Source organism: Leishmania major, chromosome 1 (assembly GCF_000002725.2).
Source record: "Leishmania major strain Friedlin complete genome, chromosome 1".
Lineage (NCBI taxonomy): Eukaryota > Euglenozoa > Kinetoplastea > Trypanosomatida > Trypanosomatidae > Leishmania > Leishmania major.
This window is the reverse complement of record NC_001905.3, coordinates 88,714-111,278: the sequence shown is the minus strand read 5'-3', so window position 1 is coordinate 111,278 and position 22,565 is coordinate 88,714. Positions and strand designations below refer to the sequence as shown.

The 22,565-nt window shown below is 63.6% G+C and overlaps 9 protein-coding genes across 9 annotated transcripts; all 9 read right to left on the bottom strand.

Moving 5' to 3' along the window:
• Nucleotides 1–2,077: 2,077 nt before the first annotated feature.
• On the bottom strand, nt 2,078–3,841 carry LMJF_01_0440 (hypothetical protein; the record flags this gene model as incomplete). The annotated part of the gene is made up of 1 exon (XM_003721518.1): nt 2,078–3,841. The coding sequence occupies one exon, from the start codon at nt 3,839–3,841 to the stop codon at nt 2,078–2,080; it is 1,764 nt and encodes a 587-aa protein (XP_003721566.1).
• A 1,364-nt stretch (nt 3,842–5,205) lies between these two features.
• Nucleotides 5,206–7,437, bottom strand: LMJF_01_0430 (conserved hypothetical protein; the record flags this gene model as incomplete). The annotated part of the gene is made up of 1 exon (XM_003721517.1): nt 5,206–7,437. One exon carries the CDS (start codon nt 7,435–7,437, stop codon nt 5,206–5,208), a length of 2,232 nt encoding a protein of 743 aa, XP_003721565.1.
• A 795-nt stretch (nt 7,438–8,232) lies between these two features.
• On the bottom strand, nt 8,233–8,835 carry LMJF_01_0420 (putative ribosomal protein S7; the record flags this gene model as incomplete). Its single annotated transcript, XM_003721516.1, has 1 exon — nt 8,233–8,835. The coding sequence occupies one exon, from the start codon at nt 8,833–8,835 to the stop codon at nt 8,233–8,235; it is 603 nt and encodes a 200-aa protein (XP_003721564.1).
• Nucleotides 8,836–10,148: 1,313 nt separating this feature from the next.
• Nucleotides 10,149–10,751, bottom strand: LMJF_01_0410 (putative ribosomal protein S7; the record flags this gene model as incomplete). Its single annotated transcript, XM_003721515.1, has 1 exon — nt 10,149–10,751. The coding sequence occupies one exon, from the start codon at nt 10,749–10,751 to the stop codon at nt 10,149–10,151; it is 603 nt and encodes a 200-aa protein (XP_003721563.1).
• Nucleotides 10,752–11,405: 654 nt separating this feature from the next.
• On the bottom strand, nt 11,406–13,085 carry LMJF_01_0400 (conserved hypothetical protein; the record flags this gene model as incomplete). Its single annotated transcript, XM_003721514.1, has 1 exon — nt 11,406–13,085. One exon carries the CDS (start codon nt 13,083–13,085, stop codon nt 11,406–11,408), a length of 1,680 nt encoding a protein of 559 aa, XP_003721562.1.
• Nucleotides 13,086–14,048: 963 nt separating this feature from the next.
• Nucleotides 14,049–16,517, bottom strand: LMJF_01_0390 (conserved hypothetical protein; the record flags this gene model as incomplete). The annotated part of the gene is made up of 1 exon (XM_003721513.1): nt 14,049–16,517. The coding sequence occupies one exon, from the start codon at nt 16,515–16,517 to the stop codon at nt 14,049–14,051; it is 2,469 nt and encodes an 822-aa protein (XP_003721561.1).
• Nucleotides 16,518–17,471: 954 nt separating this feature from the next.
• On the bottom strand, nt 17,472–19,928 carry LMJF_01_0380 (conserved hypothetical protein; the record flags this gene model as incomplete). The annotated part of the gene is made up of 1 exon (XM_003721512.1): nt 17,472–19,928. One exon carries the CDS (start codon nt 19,926–19,928, stop codon nt 17,472–17,474), a length of 2,457 nt encoding a protein of 818 aa, XP_003721560.1.
• Nucleotides 19,929–20,612: 684 nt separating this feature from the next.
• On the bottom strand, nt 20,613–21,179 carry LMJF_01_0370 (conserved hypothetical protein; the record flags this gene model as incomplete). Its single annotated transcript, XM_003721511.1, has 1 exon — nt 20,613–21,179. The coding sequence occupies one exon, from the start codon at nt 21,177–21,179 to the stop codon at nt 20,613–20,615; it is 567 nt and encodes a 188-aa protein (XP_003721559.1).
• Nucleotides 21,180–21,735: 556 nt separating this feature from the next.
• LMJF_01_0360 (conserved hypothetical protein) lies at nt 21,736–22,305 on the bottom strand (the record flags this gene model as incomplete). The annotated part of the gene is made up of 1 exon (XM_003721510.1): nt 21,736–22,305. The coding sequence occupies one exon, from the start codon at nt 22,303–22,305 to the stop codon at nt 21,736–21,738; it is 570 nt and encodes a 189-aa protein (XP_003721558.1).
• Nucleotides 22,306–22,565: the final 260 nt, after the last annotated feature.

Genomic DNA, 22,565 nt, shown 5'->3' with positions numbered 1-22,565 from the left:
CTACATTGGTCGAGTGCTTCGCTGTGTAAGCACTCATCGCTAGGCAGCAGGCCTCTCCACCGCTCTCCGGCCTTGCGTTGGGACCGTCGCGATTCTCAAGGTGTCATCCTGCGCCTCCGTTCGGGCCGTCCGCTGAGCTGCGACCGTGTGCACCCTCCCCCTCTCTCCCCACACACAACAGCATAGCTTTGCGCGGTTTCGCAGTCACTCTGTGTTGTGATCCGCTCCTGCGCTCTCCGATCCGCTTGGCACCGTCCCTCACGTATTGGGCCTCTCTTCCATGTGGAACACCCGGGCTTTGCACTGAGATACAGTGACAGGCCGGCGTGCGGAGGGCACCGTGCAGGAACAGGAGGCTGCTGTTACTGTTAGCATTATTGGCCTTCACCCTTGGAGTCCCCGTTGCCCCGCTTGCACTGCCGTTGTTGCCGTCTTTGCGGTGGACCTCTGTGGTGGCGCAAGCGCTTGGCCACCGCTTCCATGTTCGTCTTGATCTGGCCCATGGCTTGCCCGATGACAGACATATCTGCTGCCGCGATCTGCTACACGTCCGCTCCCGTAGACAGCGGCGAAACTGCCCCCCCCCCCCCCGGAGCATGAGTGGTGTGCTCCTGATGCAGAAGACCGCTGCCGTGTGGCGCTTGAGTTCGGCCTCCGGTAGTTTGGAAGGTCAGCTGATCAAGTGCTTTCCCCCTCCCGGGTCAGAAACTGCGCGGGGTAGTCCAGTCCCACAACGCTTCGCCTTCTGTACACTGTGTGAAGGGGAGGAGGAGGAGGAGGAGGAGGAGGGGGGGGGGCGGGCGCTTGTGCTTGGCGGGACGGCACGGCGGCACCACTCTGCGCGCGGGCGCAGAGTGTGGCTTGTGCGAAGACGGAAGGAGCAGAGGGCGTGAAGGGAGAGGGGAGCGTTCCAGGTCTTATGCAGTGGTGCATTCATGTGGCACCGTGCAACGCACAGTCCGATACCTCCACCTTCGGCACCGGGGCATCGTCGTGGCAACCCTCTTCACCCTCCCTCTACACCTTCTCGTCAGGTGTACGTCATCATCTGTGGGCCACATTGTCTGATCGTTGATCGACTGCCGCTGACAAGTTCAGCGGCACGTACTCCGCCCTCGCATGCTTGTGCTTCGTCTACACCCACGGACCCACCTACCCACCCACATATATATATATATATGTGAGGGGGTGGTGAGGGGCGGAAGAAGGAAGGCACGCCGGTCCCGAACCCGCCACACATTACAGGCGCACGCAGCCATGCTGCCCTCTAGTGTGTGTGTGGGTGTGTGGGCGTGCTCGCGAAGGGTGCACCGCGTGAGAGGGCTGGTGGGGCCAGAGGGCAAGCACGTGCGGGACCAACCACCAACAGAGAAAAAGAAGCACTGCCATGAGGGAGCCTCTTACGCGAAATACAACCACCGATCCTCCGCCCTACAACCGACGGCGAGGACGACCGCACGCGCATCCAGCAGATCCGGCATCGAGCACCACGGACGGCAACGACGACATCAGCATCCCGAAAAGAAGAAAGAGAGAGATGAACAATGAGGAAGACACAGAGAAAGAAGGACACACACACACACACACACACACACACACACACACACACACTTCCCCGCCCCCCCGGCGCGCTGCAACGGGCTCATCACCCTCCGCGTTACGCAAGGGAACCACAGGCACACGCGGCGCATGACCAGCGGTGGACCTCGTGCGCAGACCGCCGAAGAGAAGTGGTGGTGGTGATGGTGATGGTGGTGGTGGGGAGAGGGGCAGAAGGGAAACGTGGGGCCACGCTTCTCGTTGTTGGGGGCTTGGGTGCACCGGCGTGCAGTAACGCGGAGGATGTCGGCCAGCGGCTTCGTGCGACCAGCGGCTGGTTGTGCCGCTGAGAGGGATAGGGATGGACGGCGCGTCTCCGCTGCGCGTGCACCCAAGCCCCCAACAACGAGAAGCGTGGCCCCACGTTTCCCTTCTGCCCCTCTCCCCACCACCACCATCACCATCACCACCACCACTTCTCTTCGGCGGTCTGCGCTGCGTAACGCCGCTCCTGCAGCCTCGCCGAGTAAGACAGCATCTACAGTTTCGCGGTCTCCACGTCGTTGAACGGCGCGTGCGAGAGTATATCGGTCTGCAGACGCGCCGTTGGCCCCCCTGCCACCGCCGTCTCCTTCACACCGTTGCTGCTGAGGTCCTTGACGTTACCGCTGTCCGGCTTCTGCACCAGCACCGCGCTGCCGTCTTTCGCGATGGCGACGCGGTTGGCACGGCGGCCACAACCGGGAGCCATGCGCGCGACGATGCACTGCGTCAGCGCCACTGCCTGCACCCACATCAGCACCCACATCCACTGCGCCTCAAAGACGAAGGCGTCCTCCATATACTTGCCGTCGATGGCGTTGAGGAAGACCCACCCGAGGACGCCGGTGCAGGCCTTTAGCAAGAACAAGAGCGTGAGTGGCGCGCTAGAGATCGCGTACTCGGCGCGCCACAAGCTGCCCATGGTGAGGACGCAGCCGTACGTGAGGTGCAGCACGATGCCGCCGAGCATGATTGTCACTGGGATGGCGTAGTCGCGCGAGGTGGAGAGCGTGCGCTGGCTGAGGCTGAGGAGGACCACCAGTGCGGCCTCTGCGCCGCCGACGGCCCACACCGGAAGCGAGAAGGTGCTGCCGAGGAAGGTAGCGATCATGAACAGCTCGAACACAAAGCCGAACGGGATGCTGTCGTCGTACAGCTCCAGCGTTGGCACCCACAGCAGCGACCCCGTAAGGAAGGCGGCGCCAAAGATGATGTCCACGATGTGGCGGGCAAGATATCGCGGCATGCACAGTGTCCGGATCGAGGCGCTGTAGGCGTGCACGTAGTGCCGCAGCAGGCGCTGCGGCGCGGACAGTCGCGAACCGCCCGCGCTGCAGCAGCTCAGCACCACACCCGGCAGTAGCGTTGCCACCGTGCTTTCAAACTCCGAGCAGCTCGACGAAGCCTCTTTCATGCTCGCGCTCTTTCCATGTACGCCGTTGCTGCCGCCGTTCACGTGGAAGGGGTTCGATCCTGTCCACCACGACGATCCGGCCGCCGAGGCTGCAGGTAGCACAGAGAGGCCCCAGGCAACGACGAACACGCCGAGGTAGCACAGGAGCGCCACCCAGCACGGCGCCACTGACACCGTCGGCGTCACCGCCATCACGTACTGCGACGCGATCATGGAGAAGAACAGCATGACAGGGCGTACCTGATGAAAGATCGTGAGCGCACCGCTACCGCCGAGCGCCTCACCACCGTTGCCGTCCGCCATATCCTTGTCATCGCCGGCGGCGGGGGAAGGGCTATGGTGCCCGTGCGCCTCGTGGTAGAGCGCGCACTCGACCCACGTCGAGAGACCAGACGTGGCTGCTGCGGTGGCTATACGGCCACAGAGGACGAAGAGAGTGATGCTCTGCCCACTACCCCATGCACCAGCGGCACCCGCGAGGGCCAGCGCCATGCAGGAGCGCCGACACCCCCACACCTCCATCAGCGGACTCAGGGCGGCGCCGCTCAGCCAGTAGGTGACGGTGCCCGCATAGAAGAAGGCCGAGTTCGCGGAGAGGGAGAAGGCGTGTTGATGTTGCAGCGAGAAGGCACAGCTGCCAAGGAGGCCGTCGGCCAGCGAGACGAGCGCGGCGATCGTGAGCAGCTTGATCGGGACGCAGTTGCGATCTCGGATGAGCATGATCGTGGGCCAGGCGCTCAGCACCGTCGCCGGGACAAGAAAGGGCAGCAGCGTCTCCTTCCACGCATCATAGATGGACGCTGCCGGCTTGTAGGGCTTGGTGGTGACGGTCACGTTCACCTCCATCGTGTGTGCCGTGTACCTGTCTGCGTATGTATAGGTGTGGTGGGTATGGCGTGTCCCACTCGCTACGCAGTACACGAAAAAATGAGAGACACAACGGTGACGGATGCACTTCGCAACGTCCACTCCGAGTCCACAAGAGCAGCAACAAATCCACCGCGCGGGGGCTTCCAACAAGAAAACAAGAAGAGGGCGATGACTTACGAGCACCCCCTCTTCCGAAAACAAGCGAAACAACGCAGGATGCAACGAGGCGCACGCCGGTGGGCGCTTGCGTATGCGTATCCGCGTGTGTCTCTCTGTGTGTGTATCTCTGTGTCTGTGTGTGTCTGTGTGTGTGTGGCTGCGGCGCACTGGTGAAGGAGGAAAGCTGTACGCACCGCGCAGAGAGACGAGAGTGCGTGCGTGCGCAGGAATGAGGAAGCAGGTAAGTTTTCAAGAGACAATGGGATGGGAGGGGATGTAGAAGCCGATGTAATGTGGGGCCGAAGGGAGGGGAGGGGAGGGGACGAGGCAGAGAGCGAGAGATGCGGATCGAGCGCCATACAGATCCCAGCAGCGCGCTGTTATCTTGTGTGTGCGTGTGTGTGGTGAGAGAGGGAGAGAAGGGCGGGGGAGGAGCGTGTGCGAGGGCGTTGCACGGGAGGCCATGAAGCGAGTCCGGCATCGTCGTCACCATCGACCGGACCACTGGTCTGTCTATCTGTCTGTGTGCGTGTAGGGAAGGGAGGGAGTGGGGGCGACGTGTGCACACACACTCGGTTGCTGGCGTAGGACGCAGATACGACGGCAAGCAGGAGAGCGCGCACGCATGCGGGGCGGGGGAGGGGTGAGGGGAGCGCGTCGTCAGTATGTCCAAGGCCATGCTTTCGGCTTCCTGTGTTTGTGCTTGCTGCACAGACGCACCTGCACGGGTGTGGCTGGGAGTGATGAGGTGCGGCTTCACTGTGAGGGAGTCACAAGGCAGCGGTATCGGTGGCAAGCAGCAAGAGAAATGCACGAAACAACGCAGATGATCGCTGTGGACGTGTGCTTGTGTGCGCGCGAAGTGTTTACATGACGGGTGACAGGGAGCCTGCCGTAGTGCAGGCGTACGCATACACACAAGGGGAAAAGTTGCCATCGCCCTCCATCGCCTTCGTGATTATCTTGTTCTGATGCCCCTGCGCGCACATCAATAGATAGATGTGTGCGTGTGCCTGTGTGTCGACCCACGGAGTCGCCGGGTGCACACACGGACAACGCGCCACGGAGGAGATGAAAACGACAAGGAGACGGCGTGGCGAATGGCCCCTCGGGGGCTGTGACGAAGATCTGGGGGTGGGGGAGGGAGGGCGCTGGCAGCACCGGATACACGGCGTGGTCCGTCACAGCGACGACAACGCCTCATCCACGAGACGCTGCAGCTCCGCCTCCTCAGCCGCCTTCTGCTGTGCGGCCGTTGCACCTTTGCGCTGCAACTCTCGTGTGCGCTGGCGCACTCGCTCCACCTGCGCCATAAGTCCGGAGTTGAAGTGCGACCGGAGAAGCACCTGTTGCTGCGCATCATCGCGGACGGCCCTGAGCATGTGAGCCATGCCGGCATACTCGCGCTGGGCCGCCTGAAGGAGGCTGATGGTCGCCTGCACGTACTCGGAGAACACGCGACGGCGCAGCCGCCGCTCGTCCAGGGCAATGCACTGCAGAGCGGTGTGCGCCGATGGTGCGACGTGTGACAACCACTCCGCTGCGGGTGACGACGCGTTTTCTGCGCGGCGTCCACCAGCCATGGCGACCGCCGCCATCTGCCTCTCGTGCCGGCGGCGGCGTCGCTCCGCCAGCCTTGCCTCGTACCACCGCTGCTGCTCCTCGGCCAGCTGACGGAGGAACTGAGTGTAGTACTGCGCCACCGCCTCTTCCTTGCTCTCGTTCAGCGCCTCCTGGAGGTCGGAGTCCACCAGCGAGTCGCTCCACGACCTGTACCGCACGCGATCCGCGCCAGAGGGCGACAGTGTCGCACCCATCGCGGTTGTCGCTGCCTCCACTGAAGACGTCCCGGCCTCGGCGCTGCGGAGCTGCGTAGTGGAACCGATGCTGTGCGGACTGTCCGCCGTCGCCGCATCGTCGGCACCGCCCTCGTCGAGCAGCAGCGCCACCTCCTGGTGGAGAAACATGCGGGAGCTCAAGTTTCGCATGCGATTCGTGGTGCTCTGCCACGAGCAGGAGTGCCCCGACGCATGGTAGTGCTTCTGCTGATGATCGCGCCGCGCCCGGCCGCACGCGACGTGGCCGCAGATTAGGCATACCCACAGGTCCTCGTACGTGCCGCACACCTTGCAGCGCGCATCATTGAGCAGGTCGTACACGGAGAAGCGACAGAGCGGGCACTCCGCCGACCCGGACGGAAGCTGCGCGTAGCAGCTCAAATGGAAGGAGTGCTGGCAGAGCGTTGTGACGCAGGCGCTGAGGTAAAGCGGGTCCAGGCAGATGGTGCAGAAGTCGCCACTCCGCAGCGAGCCAAGGCCACCACCGCCGCGGCCGGCGAGGGGGAAATGAGGCGGCTTGTGTGGGGGCCGGCTCGGCGACGCTCGCCCCACTGCCGTCGCCGAAGACAATGGCATGTGCTTCGGTGTGGACGCTGCCGCGGCGGCGGTGACCGTGGGGGCGTGCCGCGACGGTGGCGGTGCGGCGCCCTTACGCATGACGGAAGATGCAGCAGGCGACTGCCGCGCTGGAGAAGGCGTAACAGGAGCAGAGGACGCGGTGTGCGGGCTGCTCTGCAGATGGTGTGGATGATGGTGATACCGATGATGCCGCTGTAGCGACCCGCGAGTGTCGTGATGCTCGCCGTCGCCATCCGAGGCACTGTCGCCGTCGCCATCATCACCACTGTTGCCGTTGCCGCGGACGGGGTACACGGTAGCGATCGCTTCCCATAGGGAGACCATGTGGTCGCCGGTGCACCAGCGAGCGCTTGCACGAGGTGGGTGGTGGTCGGTGGTACTCGCGTCATCGGGGCCGACGGCCTCCACCTTTCCTCGGCGCTCTGCGAAGGCGCAGTGCGTGACGACGACTGGCCGCGCGTCACTCACGTACTCCACCGGCGCTGTCAAGCCCAGCGCAGCGCCCTCCTCCAACGCTGCTTTCAACCTTGCCGCCTGCGCCGCACGGCGGCACTTTAAGAGGACGCAGTAAGCGTGAATCTCGCTCACAACGTACCCCACGCGCACCAGCTCGATCCAGCTCGTCTTCTCGGCTTCCGCGGTGGAGCACGTGTGCCTTGTCCTCGTTGAAAGAGCCGATGACGTCGAGGCGGACGACGATGACGAAGACGCCGAGGCCGCGGAGGGCGAGCGCGCCTTTTGATCGTGCGAGGGATGTGCTGCGTGGTACATCGCTGCAGTGTCTGCGGTGTCGTCCAGCGGCGTCTGCGCCATCGCAGACGCCTCGATCGACACGAGCCGACTCAACGTGCGAGATAGGCTGGCGGTGATCGGGATCGTGTGCCACAGCAGCCACAACGACACCGCTGCCCCGGGAGCGGCCGACGGTGGCAGCAAGCGAAGCGTGACGGTATTGATCGCGTCGCGATCTAGGGCCATTGTGGCCATGAGCTCCATTTTCCTTAGCCTACACACACACACACACACAAAGTAGCAGCGGCAGCCGAGAGTGGCTCGTTGGGCCATACAGATACGGCGAGGAGAGAGCACCACCGTCAGACGGGAGAGGGAGAGGGAGAGGGGGGAGAGAGGGGGGGTGGGGGACTGTGGAAGGTGCGCAGTGTGGGTAGCGCAAGGAGAAGGGCGTCTGCCAATCTCTCTCTGTGTGTTGCGGCCATCGCACGCAGGACAGTAAAAGACACACACACACACAGAGAGAGAGAGAGAGGCAGACGCCATATCGTCATCACGTGGCTCCCATCCGACCTTCCCCATCGCCACCCCCCTTTCCAACAGTGAGAGGGAGGGCTGGTGGCGGTGATGGTGGTGGTGGTGAGAGCGGCAGGAGTCGTCAGCAGACGCGTCCGTGTCCGTAATAGCGGCATCAGACCTGGCTGGGGAGAGGTGGTGGTGGTGGTGATGGGGCTCGTAGAACGGGCTGCCATCGCCGTCACCCCATTCCCTCATACGTGATCGTCCCACCAGCGTCGTCCAAGCGCACGCCGCGCGCGTCCGCACTTCTCCTGCTGTGCTGTGCTGAGGAGGGGGGGGGGGAGGGAGGAAGGGCTGGTGATTGCGTTGGGAAATAAAAACTCACACGAAAACAAAATAATGGCACGGAAGTGCGTGAGAGAGAGAAAAGGGACGAAGACGGGAAGGGCGGGGGGAGGAGGAGGAGGAGGCCGCTCAGAGGCGTTTGGCACGATGGTGAGAGCGATGCACGCGCACACGCTCGCTTCCCTCTGCCACCGTTTACCGGGTCGACACCTGCTGCAGCTTCGGGTTCCACATAAAGCCGAACGACACGCGGCGGTGCGTCAGCTGCTTGTACACGTACGCCACAGCGCGAAGGCGGGACTCGATGCGCTTGCGGTCGCGGGCGTCCAGGAACACCTTCATCAGCTTGCTCCCGTCCGTGCGGCAGCGCCAGCGGCGGCCCACCACGTCGCTCGGGTAGATCATGTCGTTCAGAATGTTCTCGAACACCGCCGTGCTCGTCTTCGAGCGCTGCACCTTCTGCAGCTTGTACACGTCCGTCGGGCGCTTCGTGATCTGGCGCTGCGCAACCAGCATCACCAGGCAGCCCGGGTGGCGTTTCTCCAGCTCGGAGGTGAGCGCGCGCTGGACCTTGCGCACCAGCATCAGGAAGCGCAGGGGGTAGAAGACGACCAGCACCGTCTTCTTCGAGCGCGGCACCTTGACCTCGCGCACAGTGTTGACGTGGAAGCGCGGCAGCTCCTGACGCAGGGTCTTGTGCGATGCCTCAAGCTCGAACAGCGCCTTCGCGACGCTCTCCTCGAGGTCGCTCGGCTTGCCGCGCTTCAGCTTACGGAGCTTGCGGAGGTGAGGCTGCATGGTGTCCTACTCTCAGTCAGGTGAGACTTGTTTTTTTTTTTTTCGGTGTGGTCGACACGGACGATCGAGGCGGTGCACATGGCGTCGGTGAGCAGCGTTAGTGGGAGAGAGAGAGAGAGGGGGGAGAAGATGCGTCGGCGATATCACCCACACGGTGGCGTGTAGGCCGATACGTGTGTGTTTGTATGTGGGCATAGGCAGGCGCGTGCGTATGCGATCATGTGCGTGGTCCGTCAGCAGGGAATCCACGGAGAGAGAGAGAGAAAGAGTAGGGAGACGATAGTGGAAGGAGTGCGTAAGAGGCGCTGCTGATCGCGTCAGCATGTCCTCGTGGAGAAGCATCTTCGGGTCGGAACAGCAGCGAGGGCGAAGCGCATGCAGCGGATTGATCTGCGAGGGCGAGCGTCCGTGCGTATATCGGTGGCAGCTGCACACGGAGGGTGGCCGAGTAGAGAAGCGACGCGCCGTGACCCTCCGCCGGATTTGTCAGCCACACACACACACACACACACACACACACACTTCGCTTGGTTCGCCCCTGCCCCCCCCCCCCCCCCCACACACACACACTTTTTAGTGTTCTCGCTGTTCACTGAAGAGACGGTGTCCATCCACCCCGCGACACCTCCTCGACTGCACTGGCGAAGAGGCGCAGAGGCACACAGGCGCGTGCGCACCCGAGTACTCTGGCCATCCCCGGCGCTCGTCGTCTCCTCCCCCCTCCCGCATGGCTGCTGCTGTTGTGGTTGCGTGGTTGCGTGAAAATGATGAAAGTAAAACGTCAGAGAAACAAGGCGAAAAGATGCGAGCGCGCGTGCGTGCGCGTGCGTGTGGGGGTGTGCAGCACCCATCTGCTCCCTTCTCCCCCATCATCATCATCCTCATCCCACCGCACACCTTTCTCTCCCGCACCCTCGCTGTCGTCTCCGTCCCTGCCTCTCCCCAAGGCCTCTCTCTCTCTCACACAAACACACACACACACACACACACAGACGGACCGGGGTGTCACGGGTATGCGTGCACACGCACGCGTGCAGGCGGCACCGCGAAAGGGCGGAACGAGAGGAGAGAGAGAGAGAGAGGCGCGAAGGCGATGAAGGACGGAGCAGACACGACGGGTGCGCTGCTCGCACTCCTCGCCGAAAACAAAACTCGCGTGCTCATGCAGCCGCCGGCAGTGAAGGGTACCGCGGGCTGGCGGCAGGTGATCGGCGTGCTGATTAGCCGGAGAACGGCGCAGAAGGACGGCAACACAATTCGCGCACCCGTACACACCCATGCACGCGCACACGCTCGCTTCCCTCTGCCACCGTTTACCGGGTCGACACCTGCTGCAGCTTCGGGTTCCACATAAAGCCGAACGACACGCGGCGGTGCGTCAGCTGCTTGTACACGTACGCCACAGCGCGAAGGCGGGACTCGATGCGCTTGCGGTCGCGGGCGTCCAGGAACACCTTCATCAGCTTGCTCCCGTCCGTGCGGCAGCGCCAGCGGCGGCCCACCACGTCGCTCGGGTAGATCATGTCGTTCAGAATGTTCTCGAACACCGCCGTGCTCGTCTTCGAGCGCTGCACCTTCTGCAGCTTGTACACGTCCGTCGGGCGCTTCGTGATCTGGCGCTGCGCAACCAGCATCACCAGGCAGCCCGGGTGGCGTTTCTCCAGCTCGGAGGTGAGCGCGCGCTGGACCTTGCGCACCAGCATCAGGAAGCGCAGGGGGTAGAAGACGACCAGCACCGTCTTCTTCGAGCGCGGCACCTTGACCTCGCGCACAGTGTTGACGTGGAAGCGCGGCAGCTCCTGACGCAGGGTCTTGTGCGATGCCTCAAGCTCGAACAGCGCCTTCGCGACGCTCTCCTCGAGGTCGCTCGGCTTGCCGCGCTTCAGCTTACGGAGCTTGCGGAGGTGAGGCTGCATGGTGTCCTACTTGGGTGCGTGGATGAGCTTTCAGTTTGTGTGTGTGTGTGTGTGTGTGGTGCAGGTGGTGTGGCATCAACGAGGGCACCGATGAAGTGCCGTAGCGCGCGAGAGCGACAGAGAGGAAAAAAGGGGAAGAGGAGTAGGGGTGGGGGTGGGGGTGGTGGCGCTGCAGAGCGAGAAGCTTGCGCGTGTGTGCAGGTGTATACTACGGCGCGTGCGTGGCGGTGCGCGCGCCGTGGACGGGCTATTGCGCCGCGACATATTGTGTCCAGCCTAGGCAGCGAAGAGTACGGGTAGATGGCGAGTACATGCATCCCACTCGTCCAGGGCGCGGTCGCCGCCATCTCCCTTCCGATGCGCATCCACGTGTGCACACGTGCGTGTACCCGTCACCGTGGTGGAGGCTCGGTGCGGATGGCTGGTAGAACGGCGGAAGCCGGCGCACGACATGGACGCGGGAGAAGGCGACCGCAAACCAAGCATAATACAAGAAACCTAAAAAGAGCAGCTGAAGTAGCAGCGGCCGTCATGTGGCATCGAGTCGACGCAGGACAAGGGAGGGGGTGATGGCAGGGGATGCGTGAATATACTTTAGCCGCCTTACAGCATCCACCCGTGTACCCACTCCCCACCCTCCCTTCTCAGACGACCTCACAGGTGATTTTGCTGGCAGTAGAGACCGCGCAGCATGGGGTCAATACGCGGCAGCCCTGCGAGTGATACAAGGTCCTCCTCGTCTTGCAGGATGAGCTGCTCGACAAGGTCGCAGCGGCGCCGCGTCTGCCCCTTGTGGTGCACTGGTGGCAAGGAGCCACCGTGAGCCTCACTCGCAGTCGTAGCGGCGATGGCGGGGGTTGTGTTGCCCACTCCGCCATCACCGCTCGCCGCGCAGGCTTCGCCACACATGAAGGCGCCGTTCATGTTCACGTCAATGCCGTGATCGAGTGCCTGCAGCATCACGTGGGTGGTGAAATCCGCCGGACCCGTTAGGAGCAGCTGCCGCGCGGCAAACGCATGCCACGGGCAAAGGCGTAGAACGAGCCGGTGCAGCTGCAGGCGCCGGAGCACGGCAGGGTCGGTGCATGCCCGTGGTGGTACCTGCGCTGGCAAGTGCGGGTCATAGCGCGCTGTCAAGTACATCACCTTGCGTGCCTCGAGATGCGACTGCGATGGTGGGAACGGCTGGGCGGCGGACACGATGTAGCCGCACCGGACGAGGCTCTCTAGCGCGCGTCGCACGCGGTATGAAACCTGTGGGCTTACAACGTCGGCCGATGAGAAGGCACTGCGCCGGTCGCAGTAGCGTCGTCGCAGCGATCCCCCGAGACACACACGAATGCGTGCCTGGTCACGGTGCCCGGTGCCGCCGCCGGCGACCGCTGATGCGGCGCCATCCTCTTCCCTGGAAACGCTGGCTGCGGCCGCCAGCGACGACGCAGACGGTAATGATGGCGGACGCAACATCAGCGCATCACGCTGAATCGCCGCCCTCTTCGCCCGCATCTTGGAGCACCGTGCCTCACGCGTCCGAGGATCCGTAACGGCAATGGCCGCCGTGCTCACTGCGGACGCACGGCTGCCGCTGGCGTCGTCGCCGTGGTCGTTGATGGCATCCTCGACTGCACCCCTGTCGCTCTCCGCCAGCCCTCCAGCGTCGCCTGGGTGCACTGCCTCCACCTCGAACGTCGCCGCCTCCGTGAGGCAGAGAAGATACTCTGCCTGGAGGGAAAATGGGCAGCCGCGTCGCGTGGCGCCGGTCACGGCGACGTGGATGCCGTATGGAGCGAGCAGTTGCCTCAGCAGCGATGCGTGGTGCACTGCGGCGTCGTAGCTGACCATGTCGTGGAGGCGCCGGTGCAGCCCACGAAGGAGGACGGGAGGGGCGTAAAGCGCGATGAGTCGGGCGGGAGCCGCAAAGGCCAGCGCACGATTATCATCTGCCGGCTGCTGCTGTCTTGTTTCGAGCACCGACGACGGAGGCACCGGCGAAGACGGCGCGCCACCGCAACTGACCGGGACCCCTGTCGGTGCCGCTACCGTCGTCGACTGTGCAGCGCTGCTGCCGGTCACGGAGGCCGCAGCAGCCACTGCTGGTGGGCGCAGTAGTCCTTGCCAGCAGTGCGACAGCCGTACCATATGGCGCCGGCCGTGCTGCCCTTCCCAGTGGTAGCGTGTGCGCAGTCGTGCGATACTGGCGGCCGTGTTGTACTGCTCGTGCTGGGCGTCGTCCATGGTGAAGCCGCTGACGCTGTCTGAGCTGAGTGCGGCGTGAAGGAGCAGGCACTGCACAGCGAGATGGTTCGCAGGATGCAGCGTCAGCGGGAGCTTCATTTCACCGAGGGCGGTTGTGACGTGTGTGCGCACTGAGGCGGCGTCGGAGAAGAGAGAGAGAGAGAGACAGAGTGGTGCACGAGGGAGGAGAAAGTGAGCAGAGGGCGGCTACCATCATCATCACAGCTGTGGAAGGAACGGGCTACACTTTCGTTGTTGTTGCTGCTGTCTGTGTGTCGGGTCTGCGCCTGCTGAGCGCGTCGCTGATGCAGCAGCTGCATGAGTTCTCACTACACCACAGCCCTCTCCACAATCCACTCAGCGATGCACCACTGCCTCTTGGGTCCGCCCCGCCCCACTCCTTCTTTGAGTTCTCGAGCCTGCGCACATTCCTCGTTCTTGCCCTCGAGCGGCTTCAAGCGACGGCGGTTGAGTGGCGTGGAAGATGGGGGGGGGGAGGAGGAGGAGGAGGAGGAGGAAAGGGAAGAGGGGGTGGTGGTGGTGTCGGCCAGACTTGCAAGCCAGCGTAGTTGTGTCGAGGCGGCGGAGGTTATGTATACATACACGTTTCGTTCCACAGAGTATCAGCGCAACGAAGGGGGGGGGAGGAGGACGACGACGACGACGTCGACGCGCGCGCGCGCGAGAGAGGGAGAGCTTGCATGACTCTCGAAGCACCGCGCCTCTGACGCACAAGCTTGTCTCTCCTTTCCCTGGGATGAGGGATGAGGGGGGGCCGTAGTGTACATCAACCAGCGCGAGCTGCCCCACCCCCACACACCCCATACAGACGGGAGACGCAAGGCACGTACATGCACCTACACACACACACACACACACACACACAGAGTCACGCCCTCGTATATACGGTGGCCCACACACCATGAACGCGCGACAGAGAGAGAGACCAGCGGCCGGGCTGTCACGGAGGAGGGGAGGGGGGGGGGAGGTTCTCGGTGGAGGGTGCACCCCGCTCTCCTCACCACTGCCAGGTCCCTATCCCCTGCATGACCTTGCGCATGGTTACGGTGCGGGTAACACCGACGCCTGTGCGGCCGCCGCCGCGTCGCGGAGGAGGTGACGCACCGCCTGCTGGCCACAGCCGGCCGCCGGCCGTACCTTCTCCGCGGCATGAGCCCGCAGTGTCGGCAGCCGTCGCTGCAGCGAGGGAGGGGCGTCGAGGTTGCGCAGTGTCGACAGGAGTCGCTGCCACTCGGGCGTGAGCACGTGCGCATTGAGCTGGGCCGGCTCCAGCTCCAGCTCCTCTCGCAGAGCGCACACCTTGCGCCAGTCTTGCTCCAGCTGCACGAGCTCCGCGCGCACGTCACTGAGATTCGCCACAGCCCAGTCGCGTTCGCCAGAGAGCAGGAACTGCCGCTGCCACGAGTCGCCTGAGCGGGCCTCGAGCGTGGCGTAGCGCTGCTCGTACAGCGCCGCCATTGCATGCACGCAGCGACATCGCTGCTGCAGCGCCAGCGTGCACTGATCCACCAGGCGACACTGAATAAAGTGATTCTCGGTTTCGATGCGACGGCAGTGCGCCTCGCAGGCATCGAAGAGCTGTCGCACCGCCGTGTCGCCGTCGGTCAGCAGCTGCAAGAGCGCCGCGGCGTTCTCCCTGCTATCCAGGGCGCCTTTGTAACCCAGCTGAAGAGCCTGGCGCAGCTCCCCGTGGCTCGCCTCCAGGTGCGTCAAGCTGAGATGGTCCTGCAGCAGCGCCTGTGCAGCCTCCTCATACTGGAGCTGCTCCGTGAAGAATGCCTTCAACGCCTCCCGTACGCGGCGTACGCACTTCTCCTGCTGCCCCGCCAGCCGCGTCAAGAGTGCCTCGCCCTGCGTGATGGACTGCTGCAGTCGATCCCGCTCGGAGATGAACGTCTTCTCCATCTCCTCCACCGCTGTCACCATGCGCTGCCTATTGCGGCTCAGCAGCTCCGCGCACGCTTCCGCGTCGGACTTCAAGGCGGCCACCGTCGCGTCGCAGTTGTGGCGGTGACGATGCACCGACTGCTGCAGCGACTCCATCTCCACGGTGACACCCTCGTGGACGGCGTTGCGGCGATGGATGGCGTCGGCGAAGAAGCACTTGCATGTGTCCAGCTCGTCGAGGAGCAGCGTCCACAGCGCTTCGGCGGTGGCCCACCGCTGCGCCACGTCGGCAATCTCGTCCTCGGAGGAGTCTGCCGTCGGCACCGGGCCTCCCACGCGGATCAACCTCTCCGTCTCTGCCGCTGCGGCCACCGCCGCCGCCGCCGATTCGTGCGCCTGCACAAAATCGATCCACAGCTTCCCATGCTGCTCCAGCTGCCGATACGCTGGCACCTGCGCCACCTCCGCGTCCGGCGCGACGCGCCTCTGCTGCACGCACGACTGCAGTGCCACCCGTGCATCGAGGAAGGGCCGATGCAGTGGCACCTTGAAGAGCACCGAATCTTGGACGCGCTTCTCGAGGCTTGGCAACGCGGCCTTCTGGACATCGTGGACGTCCTGCAACAGCAGTGTCGTCCACTTGGGCAATGAGTCCCGCATCCTCTGCAGCGGTGCGAAGATGTGACGCAGGAAGTGTGCGCGGGCGCAGGGGTTGAGTAGGTTGTCGTGCGCCTTTGCCTGCGGCTTGCTCATGAGCGGATCGGCGGCCGCCGCTTGCGTGCCCAGACGTGCTGCCAGCGGCTGGGGCTCCCGCTCTGGCTGGGGGGACGACTTGAGCCCACTGACGGCGTCCTCGATGTCATCGTCCTCGTCGTCGTCGCCGCTGCTGCTACTGCTGCCGCCGCGATTTGCACGGACACGTTCGCGGGAAACGGAGAAGTCAAGCGTGATGCGCTCCCTGCCCGCCTGCTCAGCCTCTCCTCCCCCAGCCTTGCCATCCTCATCCATGACCACATCAAATCCGTAGCGCTGGACAATGTCCGCGGCCTGCCAATAGACCTTTGCCCGCACCTCCTCCCGCCATGCCGCGCCGGGGTCCGCCAGGATGTCGGTCAAGGTGGCGCGACGCACCACATTGCGTTGCTGGATCTGCTCCACATCGCGCCAAGCCGCCTCCACCGCGCGGCGTAGAGACTCCGTCTGCGCGCTCTCCGCCCTCATAAACGCCTCGAAGTTCTGCCGGAACGAAGCAGGCGTGAAGTACTGCCACATTACGGCGTCTGTCGCCGCGTCGCTCGTCACGCGCACCGGCGCACCCGCGTCGGCGCGGGCTGTGACCGCCGCCAGTGCGTCAGGGTCGAGATCGAGTACGCCAGCGTTGGCGCCGGGGGCGGACATTGAAGGCAGTGGCGATACGGATGGCGAGCACGCAACCGTGGTCGCGGGCTCTGCTGCCGCGGCTTCTGAGCGCAGCGGGTCGCTGCCCTGCGGTTGAAGGCCGTCACTCACGCCGGCTTCTGCGCCATCTCCCGCACAGACTGCGGCGTGTGGGACGTGAGAGACAACTTGCTGGAAGAAGTAGGGTGACAGCCGCGTTGGCTGTGGTCGTGGTGGACGCTGCATCGGGGGCCCTACGTGCACGTGCACATATGTGTTGGGGTCTGTCTGTCTGCGTCCATGAGAGATACAGGATAGGAAGAGAGGGATTAGAGAGAAAGAGAGGGAGGTGGAGGCGGCAGCACCCATGTACCGTCCGTCTAGCAAGACGACACCGCCTTGCTGTTGCTGTGGATGAAGCATGCACATGGCAGAGTTCATGAGGGGGTGGGGCACGCACGCACGCACGCGCTCCGTGATAGACCGAGATAGAGATGCGGAAATCTCTCTCTCTCTCTCTGCACACACACGTGCCTGCCGGTGCGTGTGTGTGTGTGCGCGCGCGCATGCGTTCCTGTGGAGTTGCAGATCGTCTCCCTCCCTCCCTCGTTCCCGGTCCGATCCGCTGTTTGGGCGCTGCTGTTCGGACGATGAACCAAAAGAGAAAATATAAGCAAGACACGAAGGCGGCGCTGCGGGCGGCGTGCGCGGCGCCTCCGACCCAGAACGCCAGAACTCCTCCTCGCCCCGCGCCGCACCCGCCTCTCCCACCTTTCGCCACCCGGCGCGCTCCGCGAACACCCCCTGCTACCCAGACGCACAAGCTTCCACGCACTCCCGTACACACAGGGATGAGCCCAATAACCATCGCGGGAGTGGCATCGTGCGCCTGCGATGCGGCTTTCGCCTCTCTTTCTCTATGCTGTCCGGATTCGTGCAAGCGCGCCGCGCGCACCTTCCGGTACCCTTCCCCCCTCCCCCCTCTTCAGCACCGACGTAGAGGAGGAGGAGGAGGAGGAGGAGGAGGGGGGGGGAGGAGGGCGAACGCTGGAGAGGCGTGGCAGGAACTAAGCGGAGGAGTACCGTCTCGCCGCGGTCGTCGACATACACACACACACACACACATGCACATGCACACGTGTGCCGTGGACTGGATGATCGGGTACGGCACTACTCACCACCATCCACCCCTTCCCCGCATCAATGCGGGAACAGCGGAAGCTCGTTGCTCTGGCGACACCACAGCGCCCCACCGGGCAACTGGCCAGCGCTCAACAACGTCGCCCACACAAACGGCCCAAAGAAGTCGTAGCTGTGCGGTAACTCCTCGTAACTGTACACGAGATCGACGGAAGCGCCATCTGCGCCCGCCATCGCGTCTGCGGCGATGCTCGTCTCCACTGCCGACGCAGACAACAAGCTGCCGGCCCTTGATAAGCTGACGTCTTTGTGGCCGCCGCCACCATCACAGCTGTCGCCATCGCGGCGGTCTTCGCTGCCCGCGTCGTCGTCGTCGCCGCCACCGCCGCTCACGTCCTTGCCATTACTGCCGCTGATGCTGTTGCTCTGGCTTTGGCCGTGCTGCTGCTGCTGACCACGCCGCAGGATTGCCAAGATCTCCTGCGGACTCTGCGCGTGGCTGGAGCTGGCGATGTCCGCTTCGCAGTTCTTGATCATCTCCGCCAGGTTCGCGAGCAGCTGCTTCGTTGGCTCGGCGTATGGGCGCTGCGCTTCCACGGCGGCCTCGGCGTCGTCGATGATGCGGCTGCGGACGTAGAGCAGCTCGTAGATAAGATGCTCGTTGCGTCGGTCAGCACCGCGCAGCAGCGCCTCGACGCCTTCTAAAATGATGCGCAGCTGACGCACGTACATGGCGAGGATCTGCTCCAGCGCCTGGGCATCCTCGGCGGTCGTCGTTGCCACTGCCGTGACACTTCCGCCTGTTTGGCCTTCGGCGGTCGTCGTTGCCGCTGCCGCCGCCGTAGACTCCATCAAGAGTGCGCTGGCGCGGTGTATCTTCTTCAGCGCCGTTGTCAGCAACGCACACACGCGCTGCGCCGTGTACGTGTCCATGTCGTGCAAGAACGGGACGAGGTTCACAAGGCACGGGGCAAACACGGCGACGAGCGCCTCGTTGCGCTCATTCAGCCCCTTGATGATGCCACGCGAGAGCACGACAACGGCAAGCGCGCCGACAGAGGCGCTTGCGTCGTAGCGCTCCAGCAAGTGCCTGCCAAGGCAAGGCGTGTTGCACAGCAGCCGGTTCACGACGCGGTCCTGCGAGACGAGCAGCAGCAGCGTACTCGACATGAAGTTGATGAAGGGGTACGAAAAAACGCGGAGCTGGAAGATGATCCGCCCCAGCACGGCATTCTGCAGCACGTCATCGGCTGCATCGGCAGCCAACGACGTGGCGAGCCGCGTTGTGACCCTGCACGTCTTGTTCGTTATCTCCAGCAGCTGCTGCAGCGTCGACACGAGCAGAGCAGCATCCTCGGCCAGCACCGTATGCAGGAACTCGCAATGGTCGTGCAGTAGCACATAGAGCAAGATCGACAGCTGCGGGAAGCTTGTCAGTTGACACCGGATGGCCGAGAGCAGGGCGGCGAAGGACACCGGGCTGCCGTCCCGTGTCGCCGTCACGTACTCGAGGGCCGGGTTCCGGCCACTGCCTTTTTGATGAACGATCAGCACACACAGCAGCGCCGTCGCGTGGCGACCCACCTGCTCCCAGCAGCTACAGCTGTTTACCAGCACCGCGGCAGGGTCCTTGGGGAGCGCGCCGGCCTTCAGCGCGCTAGGCCCACCAGCGCCAATGGCGGCGGCGGAGGCCTTGACCATGGTCGAGCTCGGCACCTCAAGCACATACGCAGCCTTGTCGCTCGCGAGCCGGGGCGCAGTGACGGTGGTGCTAAAGATGTTGAACAGGTTGAGGAAAGAGGGCTGATGCCCTTCATGGTAGAGCACCGGCGACTGCGCCGTCCAGCCTGGCCTTCCCCACGAGACGACAGTCTGGAGCAGTACGGCAAGGCAGTCGCCCAGCAGCGGCGACGACATCATCAGCTCCGTGAAGAGGTCCATGGTGTCCTCCTGAAAGTCCGTGCCGTGGTGCAGCGCCGACGACGTCATCGTCAGCAGCAGTCGCAGCACTTCTAAGTGCGTCGCCACCGTCGCCGAGTCAAGCGGCACGCTCACCAAGAAAGCGAATGCCATACGGCACAGCAGCGCGGCGGTGTCCTCACATGGCGCGCTGTTCGACGGCGTCGTCTCACCGCGTGCCCCGACCGCCTCCAGGACACCGACAAGCTCCGCAGACTGCCCTTTCGTCAGCCGCAGGATGTGGCGCAGCAGCACCTCCGCGAGGTGCAGCACCGCCGGCGTGCTGGCATCTACGCCGTAGGGGGCTTCAACACACCGGCGCATGACCTCGCTACACAGCCGCAGCAGCCAGCGCACGCGCCCCGTCTCGGCGGCCTTGCTCATCACCGCGGCGGCGATCGGCTCCGCCATGCCGTAGAGCTCCGAGCCACCGCAGAGACCGCGCTCATACTGCTTCACCTTTTCAAGGAACTCCGACTCGCCAGGGGCGGCGGCGGCGTCGGACGTCAGCGCCGCCGTGAAGTACTCGGACGCTTCCTTACGTAGGGCGGCACCCATTGTCTGCCCTCGCCGCTTCACAGTTTCCTTCCTTTTCGCTTGCTGTTGAATCTCGCTTCTGCTCGTCGATGGAGCGGAGCTGGTAACGCCCCAGCAGCCAGCATGCGTGCATGTGCATGTGTGTGTGTGTGTGTGTATGTGCATGTGTGTGTAAAGAGGCAGAGGTTTGTGAGGGGCAGCAGAGGCAGAGACGTGCGCCGAGTAGAGGCGTGGCAGAGACGATGTCACCGCAGAAGATGGTGGCGGTGGAGGCAGAAGGGAAGGGCAGAGCAACACGCCACACATACACACACACACACACACACACACACACACACACACATGCAGGGCACACCTGTGTGTGTGTGTGTGTGTGTGCGTGTGCTCGTCTACTTCTTTCAATCCTCGATTTTGTCGCATTGCCCCCTTCACGTCGATGCGGCGTACAACAGAAAACGTCGGGAAGGCGGTCGTGGTGGTGGCGGCCGTCACAAAGATTAGCAGCAGCAGTTGACGTGCTGACAGGACTGACCGTGCCACGCACACGCACGCAAGCACACAAGCACACACGTGTAGGAGCAGGAAGAGTACTCCGGTGCACACCACTGCCTGGATGTGTGGGCGCTGCGTCCGTGGTTAGCGAGGAGGAGGGGAGAGGGGGGGGGGCGGGCGGAAGCGGGGCAACCTTTCCTTCTATCCAACGCGTCAGTCTGTCGCTGACTTGCCACGTCGCGTCACCTTGCGCTGCTTCAGCTCCTCCTTCCGTCGCTCCTGGCGATTGCGCGGGGGGCCATGGCTGCTGTCTTCATCTGCACCAGCACCGGCGCCGCTGCCGCCGAGGTAGGCGGCGACCAAAGGCTTCAGCACTGAGCCCCACACCTTGTAGATGAGTGTCGCCGGCACAGGGAGGTAAAAGACAATGAAGGCGGGATGCATGATGCACAGCGCCTGCACCACCCAGCACACCCACAGCACATCCTGAGCCAAGGTATAGTAGCCCAGCTCCTGCGGATTCGAGGCGTCGATGCAGTCCAGTAAATGGCCTTCCGGGCTGATGGTGGGCTGCGCCACCTTGCTCAGCATAGAGTAGGCGAGGTACTCCTGACCGGCCCAGAAACCGATCGCCATGAGGTCATGAAAGGATGGCAGGCTGCCGTTGCGGTAGAGGATGGCGAGGACATAGAGGAGATTCACGGCAGCGGTCATCATCGAGAAGACGCGCATGCGCACGCTGTTCTTCTTCCGGTTCCTCTTCGCCGTTTCCTTTGCCATTTGCTGGTCGCTGTCGATTACTGTGTGTGTGTGTGCGTGCGTGTGTGATGTCGTCGAGGCGGGTGTCCTCGCCAAACACAGAATCGAGGGAGGGAAGGGGGGGGGGAGGAGGAGGAGGCCGAAGTTGATCTGTGTGGCTGGAAGGGGGTGCGTGCGAGCGTGCCCATGTACTGAAGAAACCGGGGAGGGAGGGGAGTAGGGCCCCTCCCCCTCCCCTCACCCCATCACATCAACCTTCGCATGCACATATATGCCTTCTCCATCGTTCAAATACGTCAGTGACTCCCGCAGACGGACAGCTTACAACACGAGACCACAAGAGAGAGAGAGAAAGAGAGGGGGGTTCGTGGGTGGGTGGGGTGGTGTCCTTTCCGCCCGTGTGATGCTGTGTGCCTGGTAGCGGATCACCAAGGGATAGCGATAACCGAAGCAGGGGCGGCGAGTGGGCCGTGGACACAAAACCAACCGACAAGCTCGCAACAACGCATGGGGAGGGGTACCTGTCGCGCGTATTGTTCCTCTGCACCCATCCACTTCTCTGTTCGCCACGCATCCTCTACGCGAGCCGTCTGATGCTCCGCATATCTTCTTCTTCGCGTCGGCGGCCGCTGCTGCTGTTGTTGCAGGCGAGGTCGCTGCTGCCGTAGACCAGCTTACGCTCCGTCATCCCGTACCCATCGGGGCGGCCGTACGGGTCGCTCTGGAACGGGTTCAGCACGTACAACAAGCCGCCAAACAACAGCAAGAGAAAGACGCAGAAGACCCGGCTGATCTTCTCGGCGTCTTCGACCGCCGTTTGATTGCTCCTGTGCAGCTCAGCCGGGACACGCTGCCGGTTCGGGTCCTTGGGAAAGTCCTGAAACATCTGATCTGGTCCCTCGTCTTCACTCCCGTCCCGCTTCTCGCGGATCTTGTCGTAGAAGGTGCGGCTGCTGCACACCAGCGCGCTCGCCGGTGACGCGACGGTGCCTGGCTCAGCAACAGCCGCAGCCGTGACCGTGGAGCGAAGAGAGGCACAGATGATAGTGCTGGCGAGAGGGTAGCTGCGTGGTGCGGCTAGAGAGGGCACGCGCTTCGACGAGCGGACCACAACGTCGGTGGCGATGCGGCCAACGGGAGGTGCCATGACTGTCGCACCTTTCCTCCGTTTGGGCGTCGTTGCCCTCGAGTGTTGACCTTCCAGGGCGGTGGATGTCGCGGTTGCGTGAATAGGAGAGAGTCACACGACAGACAACGCAAATACACAAGCAGGGTGAGAGGGGGAGGGAGGGTGGTGGTTGTGGTGGCACGGTGAGGGGCGTATGTGCAATACCTACACACACACACACACACACACGTAGAGACGGTAACGCGTGTGATGGGGTGCGAGAACGAGGGAGCACGTTG